The sequence below is a fragment of the Triturus cristatus genome, chromosome 2_1 (genome assembly GCF_964204655.1).
Source record: "Triturus cristatus chromosome 2_1, aTriCri1.1, whole genome shotgun sequence".
Classification (NCBI taxonomy): Eukaryota; Metazoa; Chordata; class Amphibia; order Caudata; family Salamandridae; genus Triturus; species Triturus cristatus.
In genome coordinates this window covers 671,865,743-671,893,396 of record NC_140581.1, presented here as the reverse complement: position 1 = coordinate 671,893,396, position 27,654 = coordinate 671,865,743, and the positions used below count along the sequence as shown (strand labels likewise).

The following is a 27,654-nucleotide window of genomic DNA, read 5'->3' as shown; positions in this document are numbered from 1 at the left end:
AAAATAAAACCACCAGACTGACAACTCATGTCTTACATTCCAATACTTTTCGGGGTTGCCTTGAATTTTCTTATTCCACCCTTCCTTGATCAAGTTCTAATAATTCTTCATAAGATCCACACTCCTCACGCCACTTCTTCTCTTTCATGCCATTATTTTCAGTGCTACACACCCATTCACTCAGTTCTTGTTCCTCATAACCCAAATTGTCCTCAATGGAAGGTACAAGTCTTGAAAGTGTGTCAGCAATGCAGTTGCGTGCTCCAGGCAAATACTCAACATTAAAATAACCTTGAAGAGCCACAACTCACCTGGAAATTCTGCTCGATATTGCATGGATTCCTTTTTTATTAAATACTTGGGGTTTGTGGTCCATACGCACAATAAACTTGGTACCCCAGAGGAGATTTTTAAGTTTCATAGTGGCCCAGTGCACCTCAAGGGCCTCCCTCTCTATGACTAAATACCGTAATTCTGCCCCTCTGAGACTCCTAGAGAGGAACAGAATCACATTAACGGTGTCACCATTCTCTCGCTGCAAAACGACCCCCAGACCCTTCATGCTGGCATCAGTGATAAGGACAGACTTCAAAGAGGGATCAAAACTTCTCAACTTGGGGGTTTTCTTAAGTAATTCTTTCATCTCATATAATTTAGTTTCACCTTTGCACAACAGGGTCCGCATACAAACGCACTTTCCAGTAAAACCCTTGACAAATTTGCTGTAATACTCAGCCATGCCAAGAAATTTCATAAGCTCCTCTTTATTTGTTGGTGAGGCCAATTTTTGGTTGGCCTCAAACAACTCACACTTAGGTTCAACACCCTTCCCAGATATGGTGTGACCAAGATAGTTAATAGAGGATTTACTACATTTGCACTGGTCTATCCTAACCGTGAGATTGTGTTGATTAAACCTTTCTAACACCTGTTTAAGTCTCAGATCATGTTCTTCCTCATCGTTGCCGTAAATCAGATCATCTTGGTAGATTTTGCTGCCAAGTTGTACTCTTAAAACCTTTTCTAGAGCCCTTTAGAATACTGAGGCTGACGATACCAACCCAAACGGTAACCTTATAAATCTGAAAGTTCCGAATGGAGTGACAAAAGCAGTATAATCTTTAGAATCTTCATCTAATTTTATTTGATGATATGCAGACTTTAGATCTAAAGTGGAAAATACCTTAGCTCCTTGTAAAAGCATAAGCATATCAGATATTTTGGGAAGTGGATACCTATCCACAACAACCTGGTTATTGAGCTCCTTCAAGTCTATGCATAGACGAAGACTACCATCAGATTTGCTTGCGGCAACGACTGGCGCCAACCATTGTGTCCCTTTTGCCTCCTCAATTATGCCTTCAGACTTAAGTTTTTCCAATTGAGATTTCTCTCACAGATAAAGTAACACCACAAACTTTACTTGCTACCGGTACCGCCCCAGACACCAACTTTATTTTATGCACGTAGTCACGAAGGAATCCTAGTTCACTCCTGAACACATTGGGAAATGTCCTTCTCAGATTTGAAGTATAAGCATCATCACTGTCTTGAGTGTCAATTTCATTTACTCTAAAATTTTCTTTCAATAATATGGGAGGATCATTGTTGGCATCGAACATTATACCCAAATCCCTCTGGTGAAACCAGCTTAGAATGCTAATCACCTTTATGAGAAATGTAAACCTTCCCAGAGATGTACCTCCCTTTGTACTCGATCAAACCATGAAAAGAACCCAAAAGCTTTATGGGTTCTCCACCGTAAGCAAAGGGTTTGATGTCAGCTCTTAGAATTTTAACTTAATCTTTTAAGTAGTGTATGTAGAAATGCCTAGAAACAATGGTAATTTTCGCCCCCGAATCAAATAACACACGAGTTCCACTACCTTCAACCAACACTTCATCAAACGGACCCTTCCTATTGTTATCAGATACCTGTGACCTGTGATACTATTTTTCCACAGTCAAAATTAGAATCAGAGTCACTATCATTATACATGTGGTGAGAAATTAGATTTACTTTTGTCTTACTTTTCTTGGCTTTGCAAACAGCAGTGAAATGTCCAATTTTTTACATTTTGCACATGTGGCTTTCAATGCAGGACATGTCTTATCATTAGCGAGATGACCTGGATTTCCGTATCTGTAACACTTAGGTTGAAAATTTGATTTTTGAAAACTCTGAGACGCATTTATTTCTGTTTTTACCTTATACCCTTATTTAACATGCTTTTCTTTTGAGGATACCTTTACCTCATGCACAACATCACTCTTAGTTTCATGTTTGCTGAGGATTTAAACACATTTTTGTGAATGTTCAATTTGTTTGGCAATGGTTATCACTTCTTCTAATGAAGGATCATCTTTTTGCCAAACATCATCCCTAACGTTTTGCACATTACAACCTAACATAAATTGGTCTCTTATTCACTCTTCCAACAAAGCACCAAACTTGGATGAGAACCCTAATTTCTTTAGAGCAGTAATATTGTTCTCAACAGACTCACCATCATTTTGGCTTCTGCGACCAAAATGGTACCGCTCCAGGATTGTGCTTACCATAGGCAAGTAATGCCTATCTAGTATCAAAATACAAATTTCATACTCATTCAAATTAGAGTCAACAATCTCCGGTAAGTGATCAAATACTTCTTGTCCCTCTGAACCGAGACAATGCAGAAGAAGTGCCGTTCTCCTTTCCGCACTAAGATTAGTTCCACACACCTTGGAGTATCTTTCAAATACTTTTTTCCATTTCTGCCACCTGTTGGGTGGATCACCAGGCGACGACAGGAAGAACGGTGGAGTAGTTACATTCTGCATTGTTGTATACACCAAATAAGAACAGATTAATGCTTTTTATCCAGCGCTAATTATTTCACTTCACTTGGAGTCTGTTTTACTTGCTGGGATTGCGAGGTCCAGGGTGCGCAGCCACAAATTCAACACAGCGCACCTGGTCACTCTTCCCGGCCCCTCCTACTTTCACTATATGAACCCAGCCCATAATCGCGTTAGCGGGACGCGTGCGGGGCGTAGTCCGGGGCGAAGCCCGGGCAAAGGGCGGGCTCGTCTGAGCTCGTCCGAGGTTGGTAGAGGACGGGACGGGGCCTAGCTCTTGGCTTTTAGGGTACGTGGACTTACATTTGTTTCCTGCTGCCTTTGATTGCCTGTGTTGCATTCGATCCATTGCACTGCTGGCCCCTCACGATTATTGTTCCCTTTGCCCGTTATTGTTGTTGGTGTCTCGGGAATGGCAACTGGAGGTGTGGGAAAGGGGAGGAAGTCCCTTACTGGGCCCGGAGTTGTTGGCACACTGGATAATTGCATCACCAGGGCCTCCTCCGTCCTACAGAGAGAAATTGAGTTAACCGAAAAAAGGCTCTCTTTAGACCAAGCCTTTACTAAAAGGTCTTCTCTGGGAAAGATAGCTACAGCGCTGTCACCAACTAACTATTGCACTGCCAGTCATACCGCTAATTCCCATGGCAGCCTATTTATATCCCCAGCTTTGATCCACAATACCAATAGCTCTACTGAGCGTGAAGAGTTTGTTGATCAGGTTCCAAGCCTCTCTGCAACTATTGTGGGGTTTACTAGATCTGGCCAACCGATCCGTTCGGAAGTAACTAATGCTACTTCGATAAAACCGACTGTCAGACGTAAGCGGAGTGGCACAGTCTTGACTAATAAAAGACCGAAATATTCTAAGCGGCCTAAACTTGGAGCTATAGACTGTGCAGTCAACACCGAACCTGTCAATTTGGCGTCACAAAGTACTGAGTGCAACCTGGCCATGGAAGTTGGAGGAGAATTCTGGACTAAACTGGAGCAGCTACTTACTGCTACATGCCTTCCAATGTACAATAGACTTGACGTAATTGAAAAAAAGCTATCGGCTTTTGAATTGCGGTTTGCTGGTGCTTTGGGGGCTATTGAGCCTAATTTGCGGGAGGGCATTAATACCAATTCTTCTCTTTCTGTAAAAAATTCTGTTGAACCAATTGTTCCTGCACCTAAACCTCCTAATCAGAGGCTAGGAGCTGTAGTTCATTCTACCTCGCAGCGTGACAGGTCTGGTACCACTACTCAAATAGCCTCTGATAGCCCTGCCCCACCAACTGTAACTGAAAATGCTCCGAGCAGGGGTAACTTTGCTATCACAAATACATCTGCTGATTTGAGCACTAACAACGCACTACAAAATACACTTAGTTGCCCAAACAATGCCACTCAAGTGAAACCTAAGCTAACCTGTTTGGACCTTCCCCCTGAATCAGTTCACTATGTGGTGGTACTTTCAGGGGTTCCTACCTTAGATAAGGGCATAAAGGAGGATTTCAGTAAGATCAAGAATAAGTGTATTCATTGGCTGAACTGCCATAAACCCCTTCCCAAAGGGTGTAGGAGCGAAATTCTTTTTGCAAGACGGCTGGATTGGGTGGGGCATAGAACTAAAGATCTACAGGGTGACTGCGTTGTAATTAACTTTAGAAACCCCAGAACAGTTAGTTACATTTGTAATACGCAGTCACGCACCTCAGGCAGCTCTGAAACCTCCATTAAAGCCCTTCCGCTCACCTACTTCTACCCGGGTCCATCCTCATTGGGTTGTGAAGCTCCTGGGAGGAGCGGGGCGATTGGACCAGGTGGGCTTCTTTCCTCATTGTTCCAATGAAACACAAGTTGACATGCAATTTTGCCCACCTGCTCTTGAATCCTTCTATCATTTTAACAACTATAGTGTGCTAGATCAGGTGGACTGACGTTTGGACCCCGGTGTCTCTACCATCTTGACTGGGGCCCAGAAAGAGTTAAATAACATCAAGGTAGCTAGGGGGGTTAACTGTCTCTGGCCCGAGCCCTCTCCCCTTGTGCTCACACCTAACCCCAAGGTAGCCTGTCCTATGGAATGCTCTATTGTACACTTGGAAGATCCTCCCGTATTGCCTTTGCCGGGGGTGCTGGCACATGAATATGGTCGGGTAAACCTGGGCAAGGAATGTATTCTTTCCAGTGACTCCCCTACTAAACGAGAGCCCAAGGTTGATGTCAATCTTATCTCTTGGAACGTAGCGGGCCTAAAGAGCAAACAGATCTGCAAAGAGTGGGGTAACTTCATGGACACCTTTGATATCTGTCTGCTACAAGAGACATGGGCCACGGAAAATTACCAACGAGAAGGGTTTGCCTCTTTTGGCATTCTTGCTTCTTCTAGTGGCAGGGGGAGACCTTCTGGAGGTCTTAGCACCTGGGTTGCAATCCACCTGGGCGCCACAGCCAGGCAACTCCAAACGGGATCTGATGACATCTTATGTGTTCTATTAGACTTGCCTGGGAATAAACATTTAGTTCTTTTAAATGTCTATTCAAGACCCTCCCCAATTGTCAATATGAGCCACTTAGCCTCTCAGTTCAAAATGACCCTGTGGCGGAAGACACACATTTGAACATTCCTGAGCCTATGATTCCTGCGGTTAGAGCTTGGACCCCACTAGTGTTACAAATTCTTTCTCTTACCCTCTCCCTATCGTTGAGGGCTTGTAATGGCAGATTCAAATCTGACCAGCCTGGACAAACTACCTTCAACAGAGTTGGGCACTTGTCGATTTTGGATTATATCCTGATCGATATAAAATCTTGGGATAAGGTCCTAGATTTCAGGGTGGTCGTTCGTGATGAAAGTGACCACAACGCTCTCACTCTGAAACTAAAACCAAACCATTGGGGATTTATAACTTCTGTCAGTGGGGTGCTTCCTCCTCCGCAACCCTTAACTCTGCATAATAATAAACGAAGAGTTAGATGGTCAAGCATCCTTATGTGTCCTGAGAAACTGGCAGAAACCTATAGATCGGCACTTCCATGTCTTAATGAAATGGCCAGAGTTGTGCTGAATTGCTCTTCTACTGAAAGCTTATCTAGCCCGGTTACTATTCATACTCAGCTATCTATGAAACTTTTGGACGTTTTCTCTCGGTCTGAGGCTCCCAAGGCCCATGTGGCCAACAAACATTCCTGGTATACCTCCGAGTGCAGGAAACTAAAAGCTGAGTTGATCTTGGCAATAAAAGCAAAAGACAAATCCAGGACTAAATTAGTCCGAGCCCAGTATAAACAACAGATCCATAGGGCAAGGAAGTCTTGGGAAGACGACAAGTGGGAGGAGCTAAGAATATCATTACAGCACAAGGATTTTAGGACCTTTTGGGCCATTGTTAGCAATGGAAAGAAAGATCTTGATACCATTATTGGCTCCAACATAGCTCCTGCAGTATGGGAAGGGCACTTTGGGGGTTTATATTCCATAACGAATTGCAATTTACCCTCTTCAACTGATCCTCCCCCTAACACAACTTGTTGTGCTGAACTCATTCCACGAATTAAGATTAAAGAGGTTGAAAATGCCATTCTCATGCTCATACCTAATAAAGCGCAGGGCCTGGACAAAATCCCAGGCGACCTTTTTAGGTCTGAACCCACGATATGGGCGCCTTATCTATGTGTCCTATTTAACTCCATTTTATATGGTGCAGAACCACCATTAACATGGCGAGGTGCTGAGATAGTGCCTATTCACAAAAAAGGTTGTCCTTTACAGCCTTCGAATTATCGCCCGATAAGTCTAATCGACACGACTCAAAAATTATTCGGGCGTATAATTCTGAATAGACTACAGGCTTGGGAAGAAGAAAATAATATATTAAGCACTTTGCAGGCTGGCTTTAGGAAGGGTACTTCAACCCTTGACCAGATCTTCCGTCTCCAGGTTATATTCTGGAAGTCTGTGAGTGTAGAGGGTGGCAGCCTCTACCTCATCTTTGTTGATCTAAGATCAGCATTCGATCTGGTTCCGAGAGAAAAGCTCTGGGCCGTTCTGCAAATGCTTAATGTTCCCTCCTATCTCTTAGATGTTTTGAAGAGTCTACACAAGGCCAATTTTGCTCAGGTCAGATGTGGAAAGTATGGCGAACTTTCTGAACGCTTTCCTGTCAGCCGAGGAGTTCGACAAGGATGTGTGTTAGCGCCCACGTTGTTTTGCCTATACATCAATGGGCTTATAAAACATCTTTTAGCTCTAAAATATATTGATGTCCCTAGGCTTGCCTCGGGCAAGGTACCAGCCCTAATGTTTGCTGACAACACTTTGTTGTTGTCACGCACCCCCATGGGAATTCAGCGTATTTTAGATGGCTTTGTAGACTTCTGTAGTGACCGGGGTCTCGAGATCAACCTAGCCAAAACTAAATTTATGATTCTTAACCCTCCCAAACGCACCCGCCCAACCCAGTTTTGAATGGCATCCCCCTTGAACGGGTGAAAACGTTTACTTATCTGGGGATTACACTCCAAGAAGACCTGGGCTGGGGAGGTCAGGTTATTAATTCCACCCTCAAGTTGACCCAAACCACAGGAGGTATGGCTAGATTGTTCAATGGTTCGGTCTTCAAACCAGCTATACCAGTGGTAGAAATTTTTAAAACCCAGGCCAGACCTGCTTCAACTTACGGAGCGGAACTATGGGGTCATTCCAAAATAGGCAGTCTATCGAGGGTCGAAAACTCCTTTATAAGGAAATTGTTAAGTTTACCCTCTAGTTCACCGTTGGTCCCTATTAGGCTTGATTTGGGACTGCTTCCTATTGAAGAGGTGGTGGCGGCTCGGCCCGTCCACTATTGGAAGAGACTATGGTCCAATCCGGACCTGGAAACCTATAGAGATGAATTCTTGGAGCTCTGGCCCATAATAAAACATATGAACATCCCCTGGTTAATTCATGTTAGGGATACCTGTTGCAAGATTGGTCGCCAGGAACTCTGGGATACTCCAGGAATTTCCTGCCCAGCTGTTTCTAAAACCAATCTCGCTGAAGAATTTAGACACTCCCATTTATTATGCTTGCATACGAATTCAAATGTAGGTAGGCTGACTGAACAGTTTCTTCTGATTAAACCAAACTATGGGAGGGAGTTATTTTTGGATTTGATTTTCCCCCGTTGCTAGGAAGTTATATGTCCAATTTAGAATGGGCACTTTACCACTCAGGTCTTTTACTTCTAGATGGGACACCAACAAAAGTACTTCATGTCCCGCATGTGGTTACAATTTGGAGGATGAAAACCATGTGTTCTTCTTTTGCCCAACGTACCTTACTCATAGGAAACGTTGGGTAAAATCAATTTGCAGGAATCTTGGTTTTAGAGACTGTGCTAACGCCCTGCGAGTTTTAAAATATGACACCCATCCCCCAATTGTCTTCGCAGTTTCACGTTTTTTAAATGCTGTATGGTTACAGCGCAGGAAATTTTCCACCAACTGTTAATTACTTGAACATTTTAATTTAATTTGTTTACTGTATTCTGTTTTGGTGGCTAAAATCTGCTCTGCTTTGGACAAAAAATTGTTGTAATGTATTGTCGCTTTTATGGCCTTTGTGGCCGAAATAAAGTTTATGAATGAATGCTAAAAGTGTAAAAGGATGGTCAAAGTAGGCAATATTCATGTAAATAAATCATTCTAAAGGAGATTCCTAGTACCTTTATGCCTACCGTTGATAAATGTATGGCAAGAAACAGAATCTAAAAATAAAAATCCTAGAAAGGGACTAACCTGAAAAGAAAATGGTTGAAGGCGGTTAAACAAGAAACAGCACCACAACACCACAGCAAATAAATACTTGAATGATATGTTCAGAGCGTGGTGTAGTATAGTGTGCAAGTAACTTCAATGAAAGAAAATTGGTTACCGGTTGTTGATCAAATATAAAAGAATATTTTTGTGCTATATGAGTAATTTCCGCCAACGAGAAATAGAATAAAATTAGGCTGATATAGTTTGTTCGTAACTCACAAGTACTACGATAATATTAACGATGTTCCGGTGTGAAAGTCTCGAACTTCAGGCATACATTTTTTTAAAATGGTCGCCACGTCACGTACGTCGCGTAAAAACGTAACGTGACATTGTGATGTCAAAAACAGACGAGAAGATTCACAAAGCGGCGCTTGCGAAGGAGGGGGTCCCACGAGTCCAGAAAAGACAAGATCTAGATTCCAGGCAAGTGCATTTAAGTGTTTCAAAACAAAAACATGTATACTTGGAAAAGCTGTAATGTCTTTTTAAGGGGTTGCAAAAGAGACGTTTGAAAGTGAAGATTGTTAAAGGATTTCCACAGCGCTGGAGCCCAAATCTTCAATAACGTCACAAATAAAACTTGTTAAACTTATCCCAAATCATTACCAGCACTCCAAAAGGTCATAAGCATGAGCTCCGAGATTTAAATGCAGCAACGGGACGAATTCTCCTCCGCACTTCGAACAATTAAAATCACAGACAGTTCAAAAGTACAAAATCAAGTCTACTGCAGTACAAACGTGTTCGCACCCAACATACAAGCTTTTAAAAAACGCTGCACAGTTACACTCAGCCAGTTAACAAAACAGGAAAACAGCTCAGTCCTTAAATATAAGAGGCTTATTGCTCGTGAGACACAAATGAAGGCAGAGAGAGATAGTTAACTCCTTGCTGGTGAGCCCACACCGAACCTCCCAACCTCTGGTCTTACACAAAAAGGTGAGGAAAGCAGCAAATGCTCTCAACAAGAGGGAAGGGAGTAACTTGACAGAGCCCACATCGAGGCCTCCCAACCCAAAATTTTAATAATAAATAAAGGCGAGGCATGTGGCGAATGCTCCATTTCTCTCAAAAACAGTTAATGTAGTAACTCACGTGGTATGTTGAGCCAAGAAGCAGGGATAGCGGTTCTTTAAAAGGAATTATGAAGATGAATCACTTATTATTTTTCAAAAGATGTTGAGACCATACGTTTCTCTTCTAGGTACGCAGAGTAGGTTTCCTTCACTCGTCGCCAGAGTAAAATCAAGTAATTGAGGCACTGGAGGACTCAAGATAAACTTGAAGAAAGTTTATTCTAGAGAGTAAAAGGTCTCATCCACCCAAGAGCTTGAGCCAGATGGAACGGACCCACATACCTAACACTAGATTCTATCGCCATGGTGCTACTCAAATGGAAACAAGGAGACAAACCTAAGTGTAGCTGAGAACTACATAAAGACAGGTACATGCATAGGAATAAGCACATTGTTGCAGTCTCCCCCTCTATAACCGGACAGTTACATTCAGCATCTCTGAAGGCTCGGGAGACACATGCTGTAAGTTTCTCTTGGCCATTTCTAATCTGAACAAGAAGGGCCCTTTTGTGATTCCACTTGCTTCACATTCTTGAATTAGCAAGGGTTTGTGGAATGTTTACCACTGATAATTCTGTTGTCAAGGTGCTACTCTCGGAACTCAGAGTGGCAACTGACACTGGCTGGAGAGAGGAACCCCACATAATGAATAGTTGTGAATCCAATAAACCTTTCCTCAGGTACTGATGGTGTGATGAACTTTTATTACAGAATAAATTTGTCAACGTGGAGCTAACCAAGTGAGCTCAGACCCCTTCATTCGTGGATGTGAACCAACGTGTTAATGGCACACAGATAAGTGGTTCAAAAGCACTGCATGAGTCAACAGCACTGTATATTTCATGTGAGATAAGACGCAATGTGTATCTGGTAGCAGAGCGCAAGAGAGCATTATAGGATTCAATTCGCGCAAACACTTTGTTATAGACAAGCGATTTGAATGTAGCGCGAGCTTAGGCATTACCCTCCATGCGCTGCCCATGTGCGAAAAGTTGCATGCGCCGATATCACCATGACAAGAGAGCATGAAGACCTGCCTGCTCTGAGATCACTGTGACTGCAATGAAGAATCCTTTGTCATAGGCCTCCTACATGCGCTGCTTACGTGCGAGCTCCACAGCTGTTAAGTGCTGCATGCACTAGGGTCTCGAACGCTAATAAAAGGACACACCATTGCATGGAGGATTACTGGCAAGCAATTGCTCTGCTGAAAACGCACTTCTTCAAGACACGCTAATTTCACTGCGTTTGGATCTTCAAAGAAGCTTGTGCTCACAGGAGATTACTACACTATTGGCACTGCGTTGATACCGGCAATGAACAGTCTGCAGTATACACACCCATTAAATGAGGGAAGGAAGGAATATTAGCCACGTCTCTTTAAAGCGGGAGTGTTCAAAGGTGTGACAAATCTGCTTTTGAATTAAAGGCAGCTTTTAAAGGACATGTTTTTATGGAGATTTCTCTAGAACTGTTGGTATTAAAGAATACAATGTTATTGAGGCAAATAAATACTCTTAAAATGAACAACAAAACCACACGCATTCCTGTTGGCCTGAAGTATAGGGGAAACTACATAGAAAGAGAAAGGATGTCCCTGCCATTACACCGCCACCATGCTTTTTAACAGCTATAGAGTCGGATGAATGTATCGAAATGTTTGACAATTATTTGGAGGCACTAGATGGTCAGGGGTTTAGACCAAGTAGGAAGAGTGCAATTCTTTCAAGTACCCTAGGAAAGCAGTGGCAACATATCTTCAAGGAATTACCTGCAGTGGTAAATAATGATGGTCAACCTATAGAGAATGTGTACACTGAAGCAAGGAAAAGACTGGAGATGAGATTTGCAAAGGAAACCAATGTGTTGATGAGGAGATTATAAGTTATAAACTCAACCACAGAGAGTAGGCGAAACCATACATGATTTCAATACAATGCTACGTGAACTCTCAGTCAAGTGCAGATTTGGAGCAATAGCGGAGGAAATAATAAGATCAGCCTATCATTCAATGCAGGAGCAGGAAAACGCAGGAGTATGTGTGGGCTGCCAAAGATCCAGCTTCAAAGGATGCCTTAGAGATTTCATAAATAGCAAAAGAATCAGAGTACTTCATGAAAGAGATGGAGCGGAGAGACATTAAAGGAGACACCAGGGAAGAAGATGAAGCATCGGTAGTGGACAAAGTGGATGAAGAAATAGCTACGACGTCCAAGTGGAGATCGAAAGGAGGAAAGAATTTGTTTGGGGAACAAAAATGTTGGAACAAAAGTAGTAACAGGATCTATAGTAAGTGTGGGAGTAACTACCACGTTTCTGACTCAAAAAATTGTTTTGCAATTGGGAAGGAGTGCGGGCAGTGTAGCCACAACGGCCACTTTGCCTTTGAATGCATCCCTACACATCCTGGCAAAGTGCCAGTATTGATGGATGTAATATCTACAGCAGACTACAATTGACGACCAGATATAATTTTATATGTAGGTGGGTCAAACAGTGGAGACAGATGGCCTATGGCAGAACATAGTTTATGTACAGATAGGGTCTTATATGCAGGAGGGTCTAACAGTGAAGACAGGCAGAAGAATAGGACCAAAGCAGAATTTACCATCAGGAAAAAAAAGTGGAACTAATGGTTGATTCTGAATCATTATATAGAATGATTCCCAAAAGTGTATTCCGCAAAGAATGGCCAAGTGTAAGATTGTTACCAAAAGATATAAATTTGGGATGGTATCAAGGTGATCACATAGACAATATAGGATATATGCATACAGACATTGAGTTCAAGAGCAGGGACATTAAAGGTAAAGTTTACAGAGCGGAGTCGTGCCACCCATATTAGAGCGGTTTCACCAGTATGACCTTCATATAAGGATTGATCCACAAATATCAGTGCAAGTGATGGTTGTGGATGATTTAACAGTGGGTGACATCTTAAAAGGTGCAAAGGAGGTCTTCAGAAAGAGCTGGGGTACTTGCATGTGTGCATGAAATAAAGCTCAAACAAGGAGCCAACACAAGATCAGAAGGGTTCCGAGCATGTAAAGGAAGTGGTGAAAAAAATGTTGGATGAAATGTTGAGCGATAGCATTATTGAGCCCATCGAGGCTTCTGCATGGATTTCGCTAGTGGTGATCACTGAAAAAACAGATGGAAATTTGCATTTTTTTGTACCTCTGAGAAGTTTAAATAAGAATATGGTCTTGGATACCATTCAGCTACTGAACATTAACATGGGGATAATACTGTTGCGAGGAAGGTATTTCTCTAAATTAGACTTGCGAGATGCGCACCATCAAATTAGCCTCCATGATTCCTCAAAACCCCTGACGGCTTTCATTACCATTGAAGGCACTTATCAGTTCACAAGAATGCCATTCAGGCTGTCCTCAGCTGCTAGTATCTCCCAAAGGATGATAAATGGAGTTTAAAAACAATCTAGTTCCAGGAAGCTATAATGGTATTTGGTGATAGTGCGAGTACCCATAACAAGGCCTTGAAGGAGACATTGGGCAGAATTGCAAAGTCAGGTTTAACGTTAAGCAGCACAAAGTGTGCATTTCTGGTAACCGAGGTTGAATACTTGGGACACAAATTGTGACTGGAAGGAGTGAAATAAAAAATGTACTTACAGCAATAAGCACATATTCCAAATAAAAACGACCAGTTACAGTCTTTCCTAGGGCTAATCGAGTATTACTTGAAATTTTACCAAGTGATAACAAAGAAAGATCAGTGAGGCAAGCATTCTTGTACCATTAGATACCAAAAGGAACATAATCGTAACGGTTGATGCCATTGCAACTGCCATTGGCGCAGTGTTATCGCAAAAGACTGGCCCATCAGAAAGAACTGTTGCATTTGCTTCATGCTCCTTGACTGCTGTTGAGTGTCACTATTCTGTCATTTAGAAGGAGAACTTAGCAGCAGCAAGGGGTATAAAATATTTTTGGACATATGTGTGTGGACATCAGATTTCTCTCGTACTGAACATAAGCCTCTGTTGAAGATATTGTCTTCAGGAGCAGAAGGGAAGGATTCAGCAAGGCTTGCAAGACTGGCTTCTCGGTTGCAAGAGTACAATTTCCTTATAGAATAAATATCGGGCTAGCGGAATGTTCAGGCCGGTTGCTTGTCACGGTTGTCATTGGACTGGAAGAGTGTAGATGAGAAAGGTATAGGAAGTTGTGCAAAGGAAAGGGTTGTGGCCAGTGTGGAAGATGTTGTTCAGTAAGGCCAGGGAGCAGTTGGTAAGTTAGAGTGGTCTCATGCCATGGAGAGTGATGAGGTGTTAAAGGCAGTTCAAGTGATGATCAAAAAAGGAGGGTGAAGACAAAGTACCTTGTCTAATGCATTTAGGCATTTAAACAAAGTGTTGGATGAGTGGTCAGTAGTGGCTGATCAAGTGATTATGCATGGCGATAAGACTGTACTGCCCATGATGCTAAGACTAGACTGTTCGAGATAGCGCATGAAGGACATCTAGGCCAGACAGTTGCTAAGAAACTATTGAGAATAGAATTTTGGAGGCTGGGGATGGACAATGATATGGTGTTGTGGACTGAACTGTGTGTTGAATGCAAAGAATGCGAGAAGAGGTTGAAAGTGGGTGTCCATGCAGAACTAAGCCGTATTTGTGATCCAGGTCAAGTATGGCAAAGTGTGTGTCTTGATGTTATTGGTCCCATGGCACGAGTTGACCGTAGCAAAAGGTTTGCCACTGTGTTAATAGATGTTTATTCAAGGTGGTCGATTTCTTCCTGAGATTTCCACAAAGATCACAATTAGGGTTGTGTGTGGTTTACAGAGAAGAGAGTTTTCCTGCTGTACTTCTTACCAATAATGGAACTCAATTGACCTTTCATGAGATGAGAGACTTTGAGTGCACTCGCGCACAACACTTTACAATCCCCAAGCCAATGGGATTGTGCAAAGAGCCAACTGCATGGTTAAAGGCACACTAGAATTTGCCAACCTCAATAAGTTGGACGTTGAGGAAGTGGTTTCAGCCTGTGGGAGTACCGCACCACGGAAAATGTTAGCACCAAAGTGATTTCTGTTTGTGCCATGAGATGGAGGAAACCCACAAATAAGCTGTTACCTTCCTGGATAAGAGCATTGATTGCAGAGGAAAGTGTGTCAGTAACTGGTGAGGTTCATGGCATGGACCTGGGGCCATTAAGAGTAAGGGGAGAATCAATCCTGGTGATTGGGTCAAATTGAGGTGAGGACGCATTGAGAGGCTTAAGCAAGCTCCGTGGGCCCCTTCAGGTGAAGGAAGTGCATCAGCAGAATGTGGGGTTGATAAACGGGGAAAGAGGAACTCTCTGAGGAGTGGCCAAGTATTAATCTGCTGATAGTGAGGAAGGTAAACGAAGAATGAAAGAAGGTGGTGATGGTGTGGATGCATGTTGGCGCAAAATAGTTAGATAGTGGGGGATACAGGATTCAATGGCAATCTGCTAGCTCCAGGCCCAGAAGGAGACAACTAGGGGAGTAACAGAGTTCATACTGAAGAGGTCATAGAAACACAAAGTACTCCGAGACCTATAAGAGTAAGAAGGCCCCAAAGTTACTTGAAAAAGAGTATGTGTGCTAATCTTTATTCACTAAAGTTATTTTCTTACAGGTGGTACGAGAATTTGTGCACTCATGATTCTGTGTTCTATTGTTCAGTAAATGCAAATGTTTTACTTTTAAGTTTTGCTAGTTTTTGGTTTTCCCACGATTTTATGCTTGTAAAATGTCAATAACTGTACGTATTTCAGTTTGTCAATCAAGGTTTCATGCATGTATATCCACCAACCTATGTTTGCTTAGTGGTATGAAGAAAGAGACATGTGATCTTGGCATTAGAACTGATAATTCTGTTGTCAAGGTGCTACTCTCAGAACCCAGTCAGAGTGGCAGTTGAGCTGAAAATCGATACATCATCCTGGTAACATTTGACCCCAGAAATGCCGTTTAAAATCATCATTGCCCTTCGAAAAACAGACGGAGCTGAGATCAAACCAAAAAGCATTCTTTTAAACTAAACACTCCCGTTGCTGTCACAAAATCTGCAAGATCTTGTGATGCCTCATCAGGTTCTATTTGAGGGTGCACGGACACCAAATCTGGTGTTGCAAAAACTTTTGCTTCTGAAAAGGTTTAAATAATTTCCTCCATATTAGACAACTGAAATTTGCCTACAATTACCTCATTGTTGAGTGAACGCAGGTCAATACAGAGGTGTACGTCTCCATTCCACTTGTGTGCAACAACGAGTGAGAACTTCTTTGTTACTTTTACTGGTTCAATCACCTCTGCCTCACCGTTTTTGTACAACTCATCTGTTACTGCATCCTATATACTCAGCAGAATGCACCTTACTCTTGCCACCACAGGAACTACACTCTCCCTTAACTTTATCTTGTGTTTGTACCCAGTCTCCCAAGTCTGCTCTGAAACAGACTGAAAGTTCTTAATAAACCCATCATCCCCCGGATGTACCTTCCTCAACTTGAACCTGTGGAACCTGGTTGGGGTTTAAGCTTACTACTAAGCTACATTGATTAACACATCCCAACAAATCATATCCCTCATATGACACATATACTTTCCCATGTGTGTTCTTGTTTTTTTACTTCACTGCTTTCCTGAGAATATCCGAGCATTTTATACCATACCACCAGTTTTGACCTCCATTTTCATAAATTTTTTCCCTTTTGGAAATCATTTCTCCAGTGTGTCCTTGGAGATTATGGTAATCTGCGAGCAGGAGTCAAACTTCATGGGAACTTGTGCTCCACAAATCACCACTACATCTGTTGCATAACCCTTGGTCACTCCTTTTAACTGCAACACCACTTCTGAAATGTTAGTCTTGTACAATTGTTTCCCTCTGTCCCTACAACACTAGCTGAAATTGCCCTTACCCCCACAAACATTGCATGTCTGAAACCAGGCTAAACATGAATTGTCATTAGCTCTGTGGCCTTCTACACCACACCTAAAAAACGGCCCTTAAACTCTGTGTGACTTTTCTTTTGTGGAATCTTGGTTTTTACCACACACACTTCAGCTACATTGTATTTTACTACATTAGATTTGCCTCCCTTTCCAGCACCAAGTTCCTCTACACATTTCAACATGTGTTCCACACGCTTAGCTACCAAAAGCACCTCCTCTAATGGGGATTCATCTTTCATCCAAAGTTCCTCCCGGATCTTGTCACTGTTACAATGCAGTACAAATTGGCCTCTGATCCCCTCTTGAAATGTACAGTTCGAGGGCAGTTTCCCAAAACTAGTGACAAATTTCTCCACAGATTCATCTTTCCCTTGACATCTCAAACCAAAATGATACCTTTCGAGTATCAGGCTCACCCTTGGCAAATAATGTAAGTCCAGTTTAGTAATAGCAATTTTGTACTCATTTAGATCGCTCATCTCATTTGGAGTTAGCTCTGGTAAATTGCCAAAGTTCTTGTCCTTCCACTTCCAAACAGTGTAATAAAAGGAAATACTTTTTTTCAGCACTCAGAGTGGTGCCACAAACTCATGAATAATTGCCAAATACTTTTTTCCGCTTACTCCATTTGAGAATAGGTTCACAAGGTAAGGGCAAAAAAATGGTGCCGTGACATTTTGCATTTCACACCACTAATATTGTAAATAATGACACACAAAGTAAAAACACAATGTTGGCTGTAAAGCTATTGTTTACAGGTGGAGTCTGTTACTGTAAATTTATATGAAATGCTGTAAAAAACGAAAACAAAACTAGTCTTTCCAGACAGCACTCCTAAATGTCAGCTGAGTATTCTCACTGTCACTGCTTGATTTCACTTTGCTCTTCCCAAGCTAAAATGTCCGTGTTAGTTCTTTTCAATGCTCCTTGAATTACAACAATAAGATGAACACTCCGTTTTCACCAGCCGATGCTTCCTCATCAGTATGTCACTGTGTAATGAACATACAACTGTCTATTTAAGATGGCAGTTTGGGAATAATTAGCAGACGTCACTTGGTCTACACACCACTGTGTAATGGACACTCGTTGTCCCAATTTAAGATGGCCATGTACCCCCTGCCAACGACTGCGTCAGCACTGTGCTGATTACTAACTGTCTGGTTGTGAATTGAGCGCACACGACCTCTGTGTGCGTGTTGATAATCTCGCACTGACAGCTTAACGTTGACAGGCTCGTGCTGATTTAGTGTGTGTGTGCCCTTCAGCATACATAATCGAGCGGATACACGCACGCCACTTACTTTTCAGGACCGCCTCACTCCTCAAAGTATTCTCCACCATCACGCCTCCCATGTAGGCATACACTGCTACTGTCTCGAAGACGATCAACATCAATGTGATGTTTCTCTGCCTCTATTTTTAGGTTGAGCATCAGCGCGCATGCGACCCTCTGCAAGACCTGCGGTTATCACAATTAACACTTTTTTTCCTCCTCCTACTTACCATATGCCGCCTCCAGTGTCGATCTTATTTGCTGCCTCCTGAATGGCTCCTGCAGCCGATGCGGTAATTCCGTTGAAGGTTGCAGTACAGTTTTGTTCCGATTTCAGGCCATATCTGTTGTTTGGAAGAACTATTTTTGCATTCCTTTGAGCAGGTCTTGTCTGAGATCACTGACGCCATCAACTTTGAATTATGAATATATTAGAAAGAAACATAGGGTAAGAGGAGTTGGCAGCAGTGACTTAGAAGCTGTGTGATATCTGGTTTCTCTCCCTACCCCCTTGGTCTTGTGGACTACAGGCTGGTCAGTGCACAAACAAGTCTCTGGCACTTGTGGCCGGCCCTGGGTCTGCCCCCTTTTGCCCAGCGGTAGAAGCCCCTGTCAGTGGGAGGCACCCACTGACCCTTGATTTCACTTCCTTGCGGACTGGAACTTGTGCACTGGAAGCACAATAGTTTTATCACAGGTTCTACTTCAGCAACCTCATTGGACAAGTGGACGGTGTAATATTGAAATAGTATAGTTGGAGCAAATCCGCTGATGAAACACCTGAATGACAAGAATGTGCGCAAACTTTGGGGAGGGGAGAATGTGGGGTAAGAGGGGGGGGTCAGCAAGCCTTGGAACTATGGAACCGGGCTCAGTCTCTGCTCCACATCCTGCGATTCTGGGCAAATCACTTAATCACCCTGTGCCTAAAGAAATTAATGTGTCCGTCCATAATGTATCTGGTGGTGCTCATGGAAAGAGCTTCAATACATTCGGATCGAGATCGCGCTATATACAACTGCACAAAAAATTATAGATGGTACAGACACTGCATTAATTTCACTATAATAAATAGACGTATGAATAAAGCTACCACAACTGCTCCTTCCCTGGAGGAGGTCAGATTAAACCAGAAACAGCGTGGATGGAACAGGTGAAAGAGCGCGATGAGGCAGCCCTCAAAACATCAGTCCCCCCTTTGTTTACCACATCATATTCAACTGTAGAACAATAAATTGGATGTATTGTAATTCTACACAGACAATTTGGTTACGTACTTTGATAAAAGTATTTTCTTCTGGGAGCGGATCTCAGTGGCTTTAGTAATCCACTCTGACTTTGAGTTCATTCACCATCAGCCAATGGCTGCACGGCAAGTTAAACTCTACCTTTTCCTCGCCTTTTTATTTTATTCACAACTGATTATGGAACCTCTGGTAGAAAGATCCCACTCAACAGGGTGAAAACTTGCATTGTTTCTACCTACTTGTTTGTTTGTATTTCTTCGTACCTGCAGAAATGTGTCATTTCTGCACAGTAGGTAAAGATGAACAGCGTATTTGAACATCCCGGTAGTGTCTACGGAGGCCTCAAAGAGCAGAGGCTTGTTGACTCCTGAAAGGACTACAAGTCTGTTGATCTTTTACTCCATGTCTGCAGCCCTGGTGGTCATAATGATACTTTCTCTGCTCCCCGCTGCGAGACTCCTTAACCCCTTCTTGTCTCTATCGGACTGTTGTGGAAGTGACGTGCCAACCAATGCCCAGAAGCCTCCGAGTCTTGGCATCCTTCTCAGCACCACTTGCATTCCGTTCAGCCTTAAAGGTCCAATATACAATGGTATGGCAAGGGTGCGCCATCCTACTCTAACTTAAACAAATAAGAGACCTATTGCCTTTCCAATCCTTATATTCTTAGGGACATTTCAAACAGATTTTTTTTCAGCCCACTCAAAACACCTTTGCAAAGACCTTTGACCCCCTCACTCAACAAAAGGAGATAATTTTAACACAGGACAGTCTTCAGCTTGTCACAAACACACAACATGTTTGAGTTGCTTAGATTCCTTTTTAAATCAACTCATGGTTGTTCCCTTATCTAATTCCATGCAAGAGCAGTGTGACGTCCCCAGGCAAACATGGGAAAACCAATACTATCTGAGCCATTTTTAGGTCGAGTCTGGGAAGCGCGCATGCGCTGCCTGCAAGACCTGAAGTAATTCGTATACGGATAGTAATCCCGTCTGCTGCTTGGGATTGGATCTCTCTGGCGTTGCTCTGTTTTTCTGGCTCCTAATTGGCTGGTGCTCCAGAGACATCACTTCCTTTTCTCCGCAGGCAGCACAGACCATAAACAGTTGATTTGCGCTGTATCTGTTTGTGTAGGTACTACTTTTTTTTTTTTTGATCGCCATGGCTCCAGCTTCATGGGCCGCCATGCACATATATGTTTAATATGCACAGGCGTTTATCATCATTACGTTTGTATTACCATTGCGGCCATGCGCTTAACGTATCTGTGCATGGGTGCCACGCTTCGTTTAAGCGCAGCACACGTGAACATATTTCTACTTTCACGATCTTTCTTCTTGTGGCCTGTTTCTTTCCACACACTGCACGCCCCTGGTGTGATGGCACTTTGGTGAGCTCGAGAACATCTCACTGCATTCCGAAGCCACATCCTGCAATTTCATTTTCTTAGGATCGCACACAAAATGGTAAGTGGCTATTCTTTTTATCATTTGTCGGGCTTCACATTGCGCTGTGTTTTTTTACTTTGTCACTTGTTATTATTCCTTTATTTTTTATATTTTTTGGGCTTTACGTTGCGCCGTTAAACAAGTGAATTTATTTATGATTGATGGGTTCACGATGAGTCAGTAAGAAGGTTAACAGTGCGTTGAATTGCACCGAGTTAGTCTTTTTTCACAATTTCAGTCTTTTTTCGAGCTTTAGGTTGACCATGTGACAAACCACCAGGTCATTTAAACAGGAAGTACGGGTACTGGATAGGAAGTTTGACCGCGTTGCAAAGACCATTTTTTTGTTAGAAGTAAGCACAGTTATGTGATAAGAGCGTGTCTTTAGCCTTATATACAACAGAAGGGACATAATTTTTATTATGTCCTTCACAAGAATGATTGCTTCAGGGTAGCGACGAAGGGAGACGTGCAGTAAAGGCGAGTTCACGTCCCTGGATTCAATAACAATTGTGAGTATGAGCATGCTCAACTGGCCTGTAACAGATGCAGTTCAGAGGCTATGATACAACTATTAATTATCTTTAATATTCCCATTGCTTTTGTTGTTGGCGAGTCTTTGTTGGTGGCAAGCACGATATTAGGGTTTAAATACAGAAGTAAGAGGCACAATGCAAGTCGGTCTATATGGTTGTTGTAGTACAACATGCAAAATAAGGAGGGCTCTTTTTTGGACATATCATATCTAGTAGTGCGCCTCGTTTCTAGAGCACCGAACGGTGCACTAAGGTAGAAGTCAGTCTGCCTTTATTCTGCTGAAACATGTGCAATTAATTTCACAAACTGCCTCAACCAAACTTGGAGGGGACCCGTCTTAGTAAAGTTGTTTTATCTTACTTTATTGGGCAGAAACACAAGGCAGTGCATGACAATTTAGGTAGTTAAGGCAGCTAAGGAAAAGTTATTTTTGTATCAAATCCTTCGGCATGTTAATAGTAAAAGAACTCAGCTGGCTAATGCACTTGCTCTGATAATTCGTGCATAACCTGTACTTAAAGACTGGAAATCGTTTAGACGATTAATGTGTTTGCTGCAGAGCCTTGGGTGAAATCTATAAGCTACAGGTTTGGTTTCTAGCAGGGAAGCATGGTCAAATACGTTTATTATTGCGGACCTCTTTGCTTATGCTGCAGGTCACAAGTTCCAGTCCCCGTAAAACTACTCAGTGGGTGACACATCGGATACACACATCTACACATAAGCTACAAAACATGAGCTTGAATCCTTGCAGCGTTAAACTAAATGTATTCTTCTTATAAATTCAATTAAATGAGTTCTCCTAAATGTATTTACTTCTCATTCTGTAATTTTTGGTTTTACATGCATGGTGCAAATCTACCTACCCACAGGGTCAGCTGGGAGCTTTAGAGAAGGTACCTAAATAAAAGATCTGTTTGTATCCATTAAATCCTTGGGCATGTTATTAGTAATTTGCAATGCGGTCTCGTATTTGTGAGAGTTTGAGCTATTGGCATTGTAAATGAAAATGCCTTTTATTTATATGTTGTTTTTCAAAACTGTTAAATAAAAGGCATTGTCATTTACAATGCCAATAGCTTAAACTCTAGCAAATGCGAGACCAATTGCATTGTAAATGCTTATTATTTTGGAAGTTACGCTGCCGCTAATAAACATCGTCTCATTCTGAAGTCACTACCAGACTAAATATGAAAAAGATCACCCTCGGTGACACACTGTGGTCCTCACAGCCATGAATATTAACTTTCTGACATGACATCCATGTGTAAACACATCTGAAAGAAGCACATTTCAAACCTCCAGGCAACATAATTGCTTCCTTTCTCAGGCCGTTTCCAAACAGCGTGTTTATTTGAGGAGACATGATGGGATATAAATGAAGCAGAAAAGAGGTTGAAAGAAAACATATACTCTGTAACTAACAGGTGTTACTTGCAGAACACTGCATGTCGCTTCAGGGAGCATTAAAATGTTATAATACAACTTGCCGCCTTGCAACCCCATACCACAAACGGACTTGTCTCTTTGAAGTTAAGTTTTAATGAATGGGTACAGTTATTTAATTAGATCCGGTTATTTTTCTCCTCTTTTTGTGCATAACATTCTGCACTGACTCTCCTATGGTTAAAGGAGTCATTCAATAAATAATGTCACAATATATTTCAAAACCGTCCACGTTCCTCAAACGCATCTACATTCCCTATTCTCCGTGAGTGTTAGAAATTCAGCACTCCGTAAAAAAACAGTTTTTTCACTTCTCAATGTTGGATGGTCAGTTTTAGCTTGTTTATTGAAAGTATTGCAATAAAATGTCCGCGCAATCAGCTCGCTCATCCTCTGACCAAACTCAAAATCTCTCTATTTTCCAAGTTAGTTCTGTGCACAGGCCTTGGTATTTAACAACAGGCTCTACCCAGTTCTAAGCAGTAAGAGTCTAACCTAATGAGTTCTTTGCTCACAGTATTTGTTGTTTTAAGTTATGCCAATTGGTCTTATAAAGAGAACGTCTACCACCACATATGGATTATTAGCTCTATCAGGGCCAAAGTGAAGGGCAAGGGACGGGTTTAGGGAACATCCACTTTTGTTAGTGTTGCCTTAATTACATTTTCCTCTTAGTTGCATCTAGCAAACAATTAGGGGTAGACATACAGTACAGGAATAGCGGTTTCATTTGGAACACTGCCAATGTGTGAATTCCAGAAGTGGTGTGTTTGCCTTTTGTTGCACAACATCACTTTTGTTTCTATACCAATTGTTTCTCATCAAAACAGCTTTCTTTTAAAATTGGTCGATTTAGTAAAACAGAACGAAGGATTGAGCAAATGAATGCATAAATAAATGAAGATAAAAGTGACTATAGGCAGGAACTTTCGAAGCGCTGTATAACGAGTCAGTGGATTTCCCTGTACACTGCTGAGTCAGAAGGGAAGTAGTTACTGTTAAACCATTTTTTCTGACATACCACATATTTCCACTACACAACCTCACAATTCCTTGCCACACAATTTCACAACTAACAATTCCAATCCAACAACTCTCCCTTATGCACCCACTGCCCTTCTCATCTTTTCGTCACAGTCACGACCCCCTCTCATATCACAATCCAACTGCCCCCTCTCATAAATCACTCCCTCTCTCCTCTCTATACTGCCTGCTCACACATACTAAACACAGTTTCTTTCCTGTGCCTTTTTATAGTCCCTCAAACTTAAGCTCTCCTCCTCTTCTTAGAGTGTCTTCTGGGTATACAGGCTCTCCCCTTCTCACACACTTTCTGCTCCGCTGTCTCGAGTTCATTCACCACTTCCAGCACAAACTACCTATCCCTCTCTATCTTACTTTCTATCTATTCTGTGCAGCTCTCACCACTATCTATTCACCATGCCACATCATTTTATTACACAAATACACTCCACACCACAAAATTCCACCACACATAATTCCACAACTAACAATTCCAATACAACTCACGTTACCACATATATCCACTACACTCCAAACCAAAACACACAGGTTGTGCAATCTTGTAACATCCTCAAGAGCAGTAATGGAAAGCAAGCTGGGAGATGTGGTGCCAGTCAGAAAAGCCACATCATAAAGAGGAGTCTGCCTACGAATGCAGTCAGCGCTCTAGATCGTCTTCGAGCGCAATTAATGTTTTATTGCAAGCGTGGTAGGAGAACGTCATAAAACTGAAAGACATATGCACGCGCCTAACTCCACGCCCTGCATTGTAATGTTGCGTCGACTGCAGCCAGAATAATGCACAAGTGGGCATAATTGAAAGGATGTGCCCAGCACGCTCATTAAATCACCAAAAAGATCACTAGCAGCTGCAACACTTAGCCATGCCAGGAGAGGAGTGCCAGCAAGTGCGCATAAGAGTGCTGCCTGGCTCATCAGGCGGCCCAGTTGGTTGCCTGCCCTTGGATCGCCCGCAAGATAACCCACCTATTACATAACGGTGTATGTAATAAACCTGCAGCAACTTTACCCAAACAAAAAAAAAAGTGTTGTGTATTTATTTATTTGCATACATGTTCTGTTGGAGGGGTGGGAAATGATGCCAATGGTGATACTATTCCACCCCACATAATTCCACAACTAACAATTCCAATACAACTCACGTTACCACATATATCCACTACACTCCAAACCAAAACACACAGGTAACGCGCGACCTATTGCATTGAAATGCTGGTTTCTCTCTGCGAGTGCTTGCGCTCATAATCTAAGAGCTTCTCACCTGTGTTGAGGAGCCGGATACTAGTTTTCCTCCTTGTCGCCAAAATGTGGTGTTCCGTACAGATGATAAGACAGGGTGAGAAAAGACTTTATCCTAGGCACCTGCGCCACCACCAACTGAAAGTCTTCCTTCAATTGTCCTCTCACTACATTGCCTTATAACATTCTCATTCCTATTATAAGATTAGTGTACATAATAACATCACAGTTCAGCAAAGTGCTTAATATTTGCAAGATAGACCTTTCGGAAGCCCTACCGTAATGTGAGGACAACTGACAGGCAGGTAGTATGAAAGAATAGCCAATAGGCCGTTGTGCTTCTTAGCCTTTCAGTTCTCCTGTGCCGGTGGATAGTGTCTAGCTCTGGTCCGACAACACCTACTGTTCCATTCACTGCTCTGGACTTACCACCACCGGAACCAGGGGCTCCGCTTAGCTCCTCTCCCGGGGGTACAGGGCTGGGACAACCTCCGGTTTGCAGCGGGGAGCGCTCTCCCCAATACAGGTTGCGGCTCCCGGGGATGTCCGGAGGGCTGCTCAGCCAGGGCACTTCGGGGGCAGGAAATGACCTTGCGCCCATATCCTCGGCCGCTTCACGTCCTCCCCGGTACCCCACTCCATCGAAGCCATCCGGCCGCCGCGGCTGCATCAGGAGGCCGGGCAGGCAATGCCAAGCGCAGAGAAAGCTGCTGCACAGAGCACGGATAAGTACGGAAGCAAACACAGACGCACTCTGACACTGACAAGACCTCCATGGAAATAGAAAAAGGACACCACTGGTATAGCTCACGAGCCCGATCTTTTCTAGGTAGCGAGAATGTCTGGCGGCCATATTGAATTGAAGTTTAAATCGTTGATGCAAGCAATCCATGAAAAAGTACGTTTCTTTAAATAGTTGAAAACGTTGCTACGCAGTTCTCTGTAATATTCACAAATAATATTTATAACGGCTTAAAGTTAGTTGGCCACCGATTTGCATTCCCTTGTTTTTGGTTGGGCGTTTGTAGTAGTGGGTCAATCAATCAAGTTATTGTACGTCCTTTTAATGGAATATGGATTACAGTAGACAGTAGAAGGGCTAGAATGTTGGGGTAGTTCTTATAGATGCGTACAATAAAGAACTTATGAATTGATGTTCGTGTCCAGCTTTACTACAGCGTTTGCATAATTGATCATTGCACTGCATTGCACCCATCCTCAATATGCAAAGAATGGCCAGTGACACTCGCGCCCCTTCCAAAAAGCCAGTTCGACCCGCAAGTACCAGGCCTCAAAATCGTTCTCTGAAGAGCTAAAGACAGCTAAGCTAAAAATGCGACAAGCAGAATGGAAATGGCGAAGTTCTTACTTGGACCCAACAGACATGTAACTGAATTAAAAATTTGCAAACATTCGTGACAAGAATTTTCAATTCTATTAAGGACAAGGAGGCGAAGATTATGCTTTCTCATTTCTTTACTAGAAATGCTCAGCAGCCAATAAAAACACAGTAAAAGTAATGAAAAACTACAATACCCATAAACACCAGGGTATGACGTATATAACCATAGAGTCCACAGTATAAAAGGTAATATGGCAAGTACAACATCCTCTTTCTTTGGTGAGGAGAACAGCTCAAATAAAAGGGAACAGTTCAAGAGTCAAGATGACCAACAGGAGGAACAACCATCAGTAATCGCAGGAGTCCATAAGGAAAAAAAAAAAGGACGCAGCACTGGAAGGCCACAGGACCCTGGTAGCAGAAGGCCATCGGATGCAGAAGAAACCAGAAGAAGCAGTAACATCGTCACTTCGGGTCAGAACCTGAAAAGAGACAGACTGCCGTAAAAAACATCCAATATATAATAAAAAAGAAAAGGGGGGGAAAAAATATCAGAGAGCAAAGAATTTTCAGAAAATATATAGTACATATGCAAAAACATCAGTATGAATGCAAATAAATACAACAGAAGAAACACAATGGGTGGGATAATCTTCGCCTCCTTGTCCTTAATAGAATTGAAAATTCTTGTCACGAATGTTTGCAAATTTTTAATTCTATGTCAGGACAGGAGGCTCCGATTATGCTTGTTCAAAGCTTATCCACCACTACTGAGGCCACATGATCAATAGGTTTATAATAAAAAGATTTAAACATGGAATCAGAAGACCAATCTGCGGCCTTCATAATGTCAGACAATGTAACACCCAATGAAAAAGCATTAGAAGCCATAGCTCCCCGTGCCGAATGGGCACCTAAAATGGACACATCAATGCCGGCCTCAGACATAAGCCAGCGAACCCAACGAGCTAAAGTAGCCGGGGTAACAGGGCGAAAGGGCTTCTGCAAAGCAATCAACAGTTGACCCTGCAAATCTGAACGTAAAGAAGCAGTACATACCTCATAATCCTTGACGCATTGGACCACACAAAGGTTGGGATGGAGAGGAAAAGAAGGATAGGAAATCAATGAAGTATTTGTTTTGGTACGACGAGAGAGACGAAAAGTGACACCCTCAGGAGTAAAAGAACGACCAGCCAAGTCTAATGCCCGAATGTCAGACACCCGTCTGGAAGAGACTAGGCATAACAACATGGTCAGTTTGGCTGACAATTGTTTGCAGGAAAGCAAGGAGTTGGAAGGCCAGGCGTCCAAAAACTTCAAGACAATGGAAACATCCCATAAAGACGTGTATTTAGGACAAGGGGGGGTCGACAGACGTATACCCTTGAGCAACTTAGAAATCAAA

The 27,654-nt window shown here is 42.5% G+C and overlaps 1 protein-coding gene across 1 annotated transcript in view; it reads right to left on the bottom strand.

Moving 5' to 3' along the window:
• The window catches only part of SLC25A46 (solute carrier family 25 member 46), a 135,028-nt gene extending 109,332 nt beyond the window's left edge, over positions 1-25,696 (bottom strand). The window contains exon 1 of the mRNA XM_085632586.1: positions 25,334-25,696. Within this exon, the coding sequence (XP_085488712.1) occupies positions 25,334-25,574 (241 nt within the window). The 5' untranslated portion in view covers positions 25,575-25,696. The remainder of the gene's footprint in view (positions 1-25,333) is intronic.
• Positions 25,697-27,654: the final 1,958 nt, after the last annotated feature.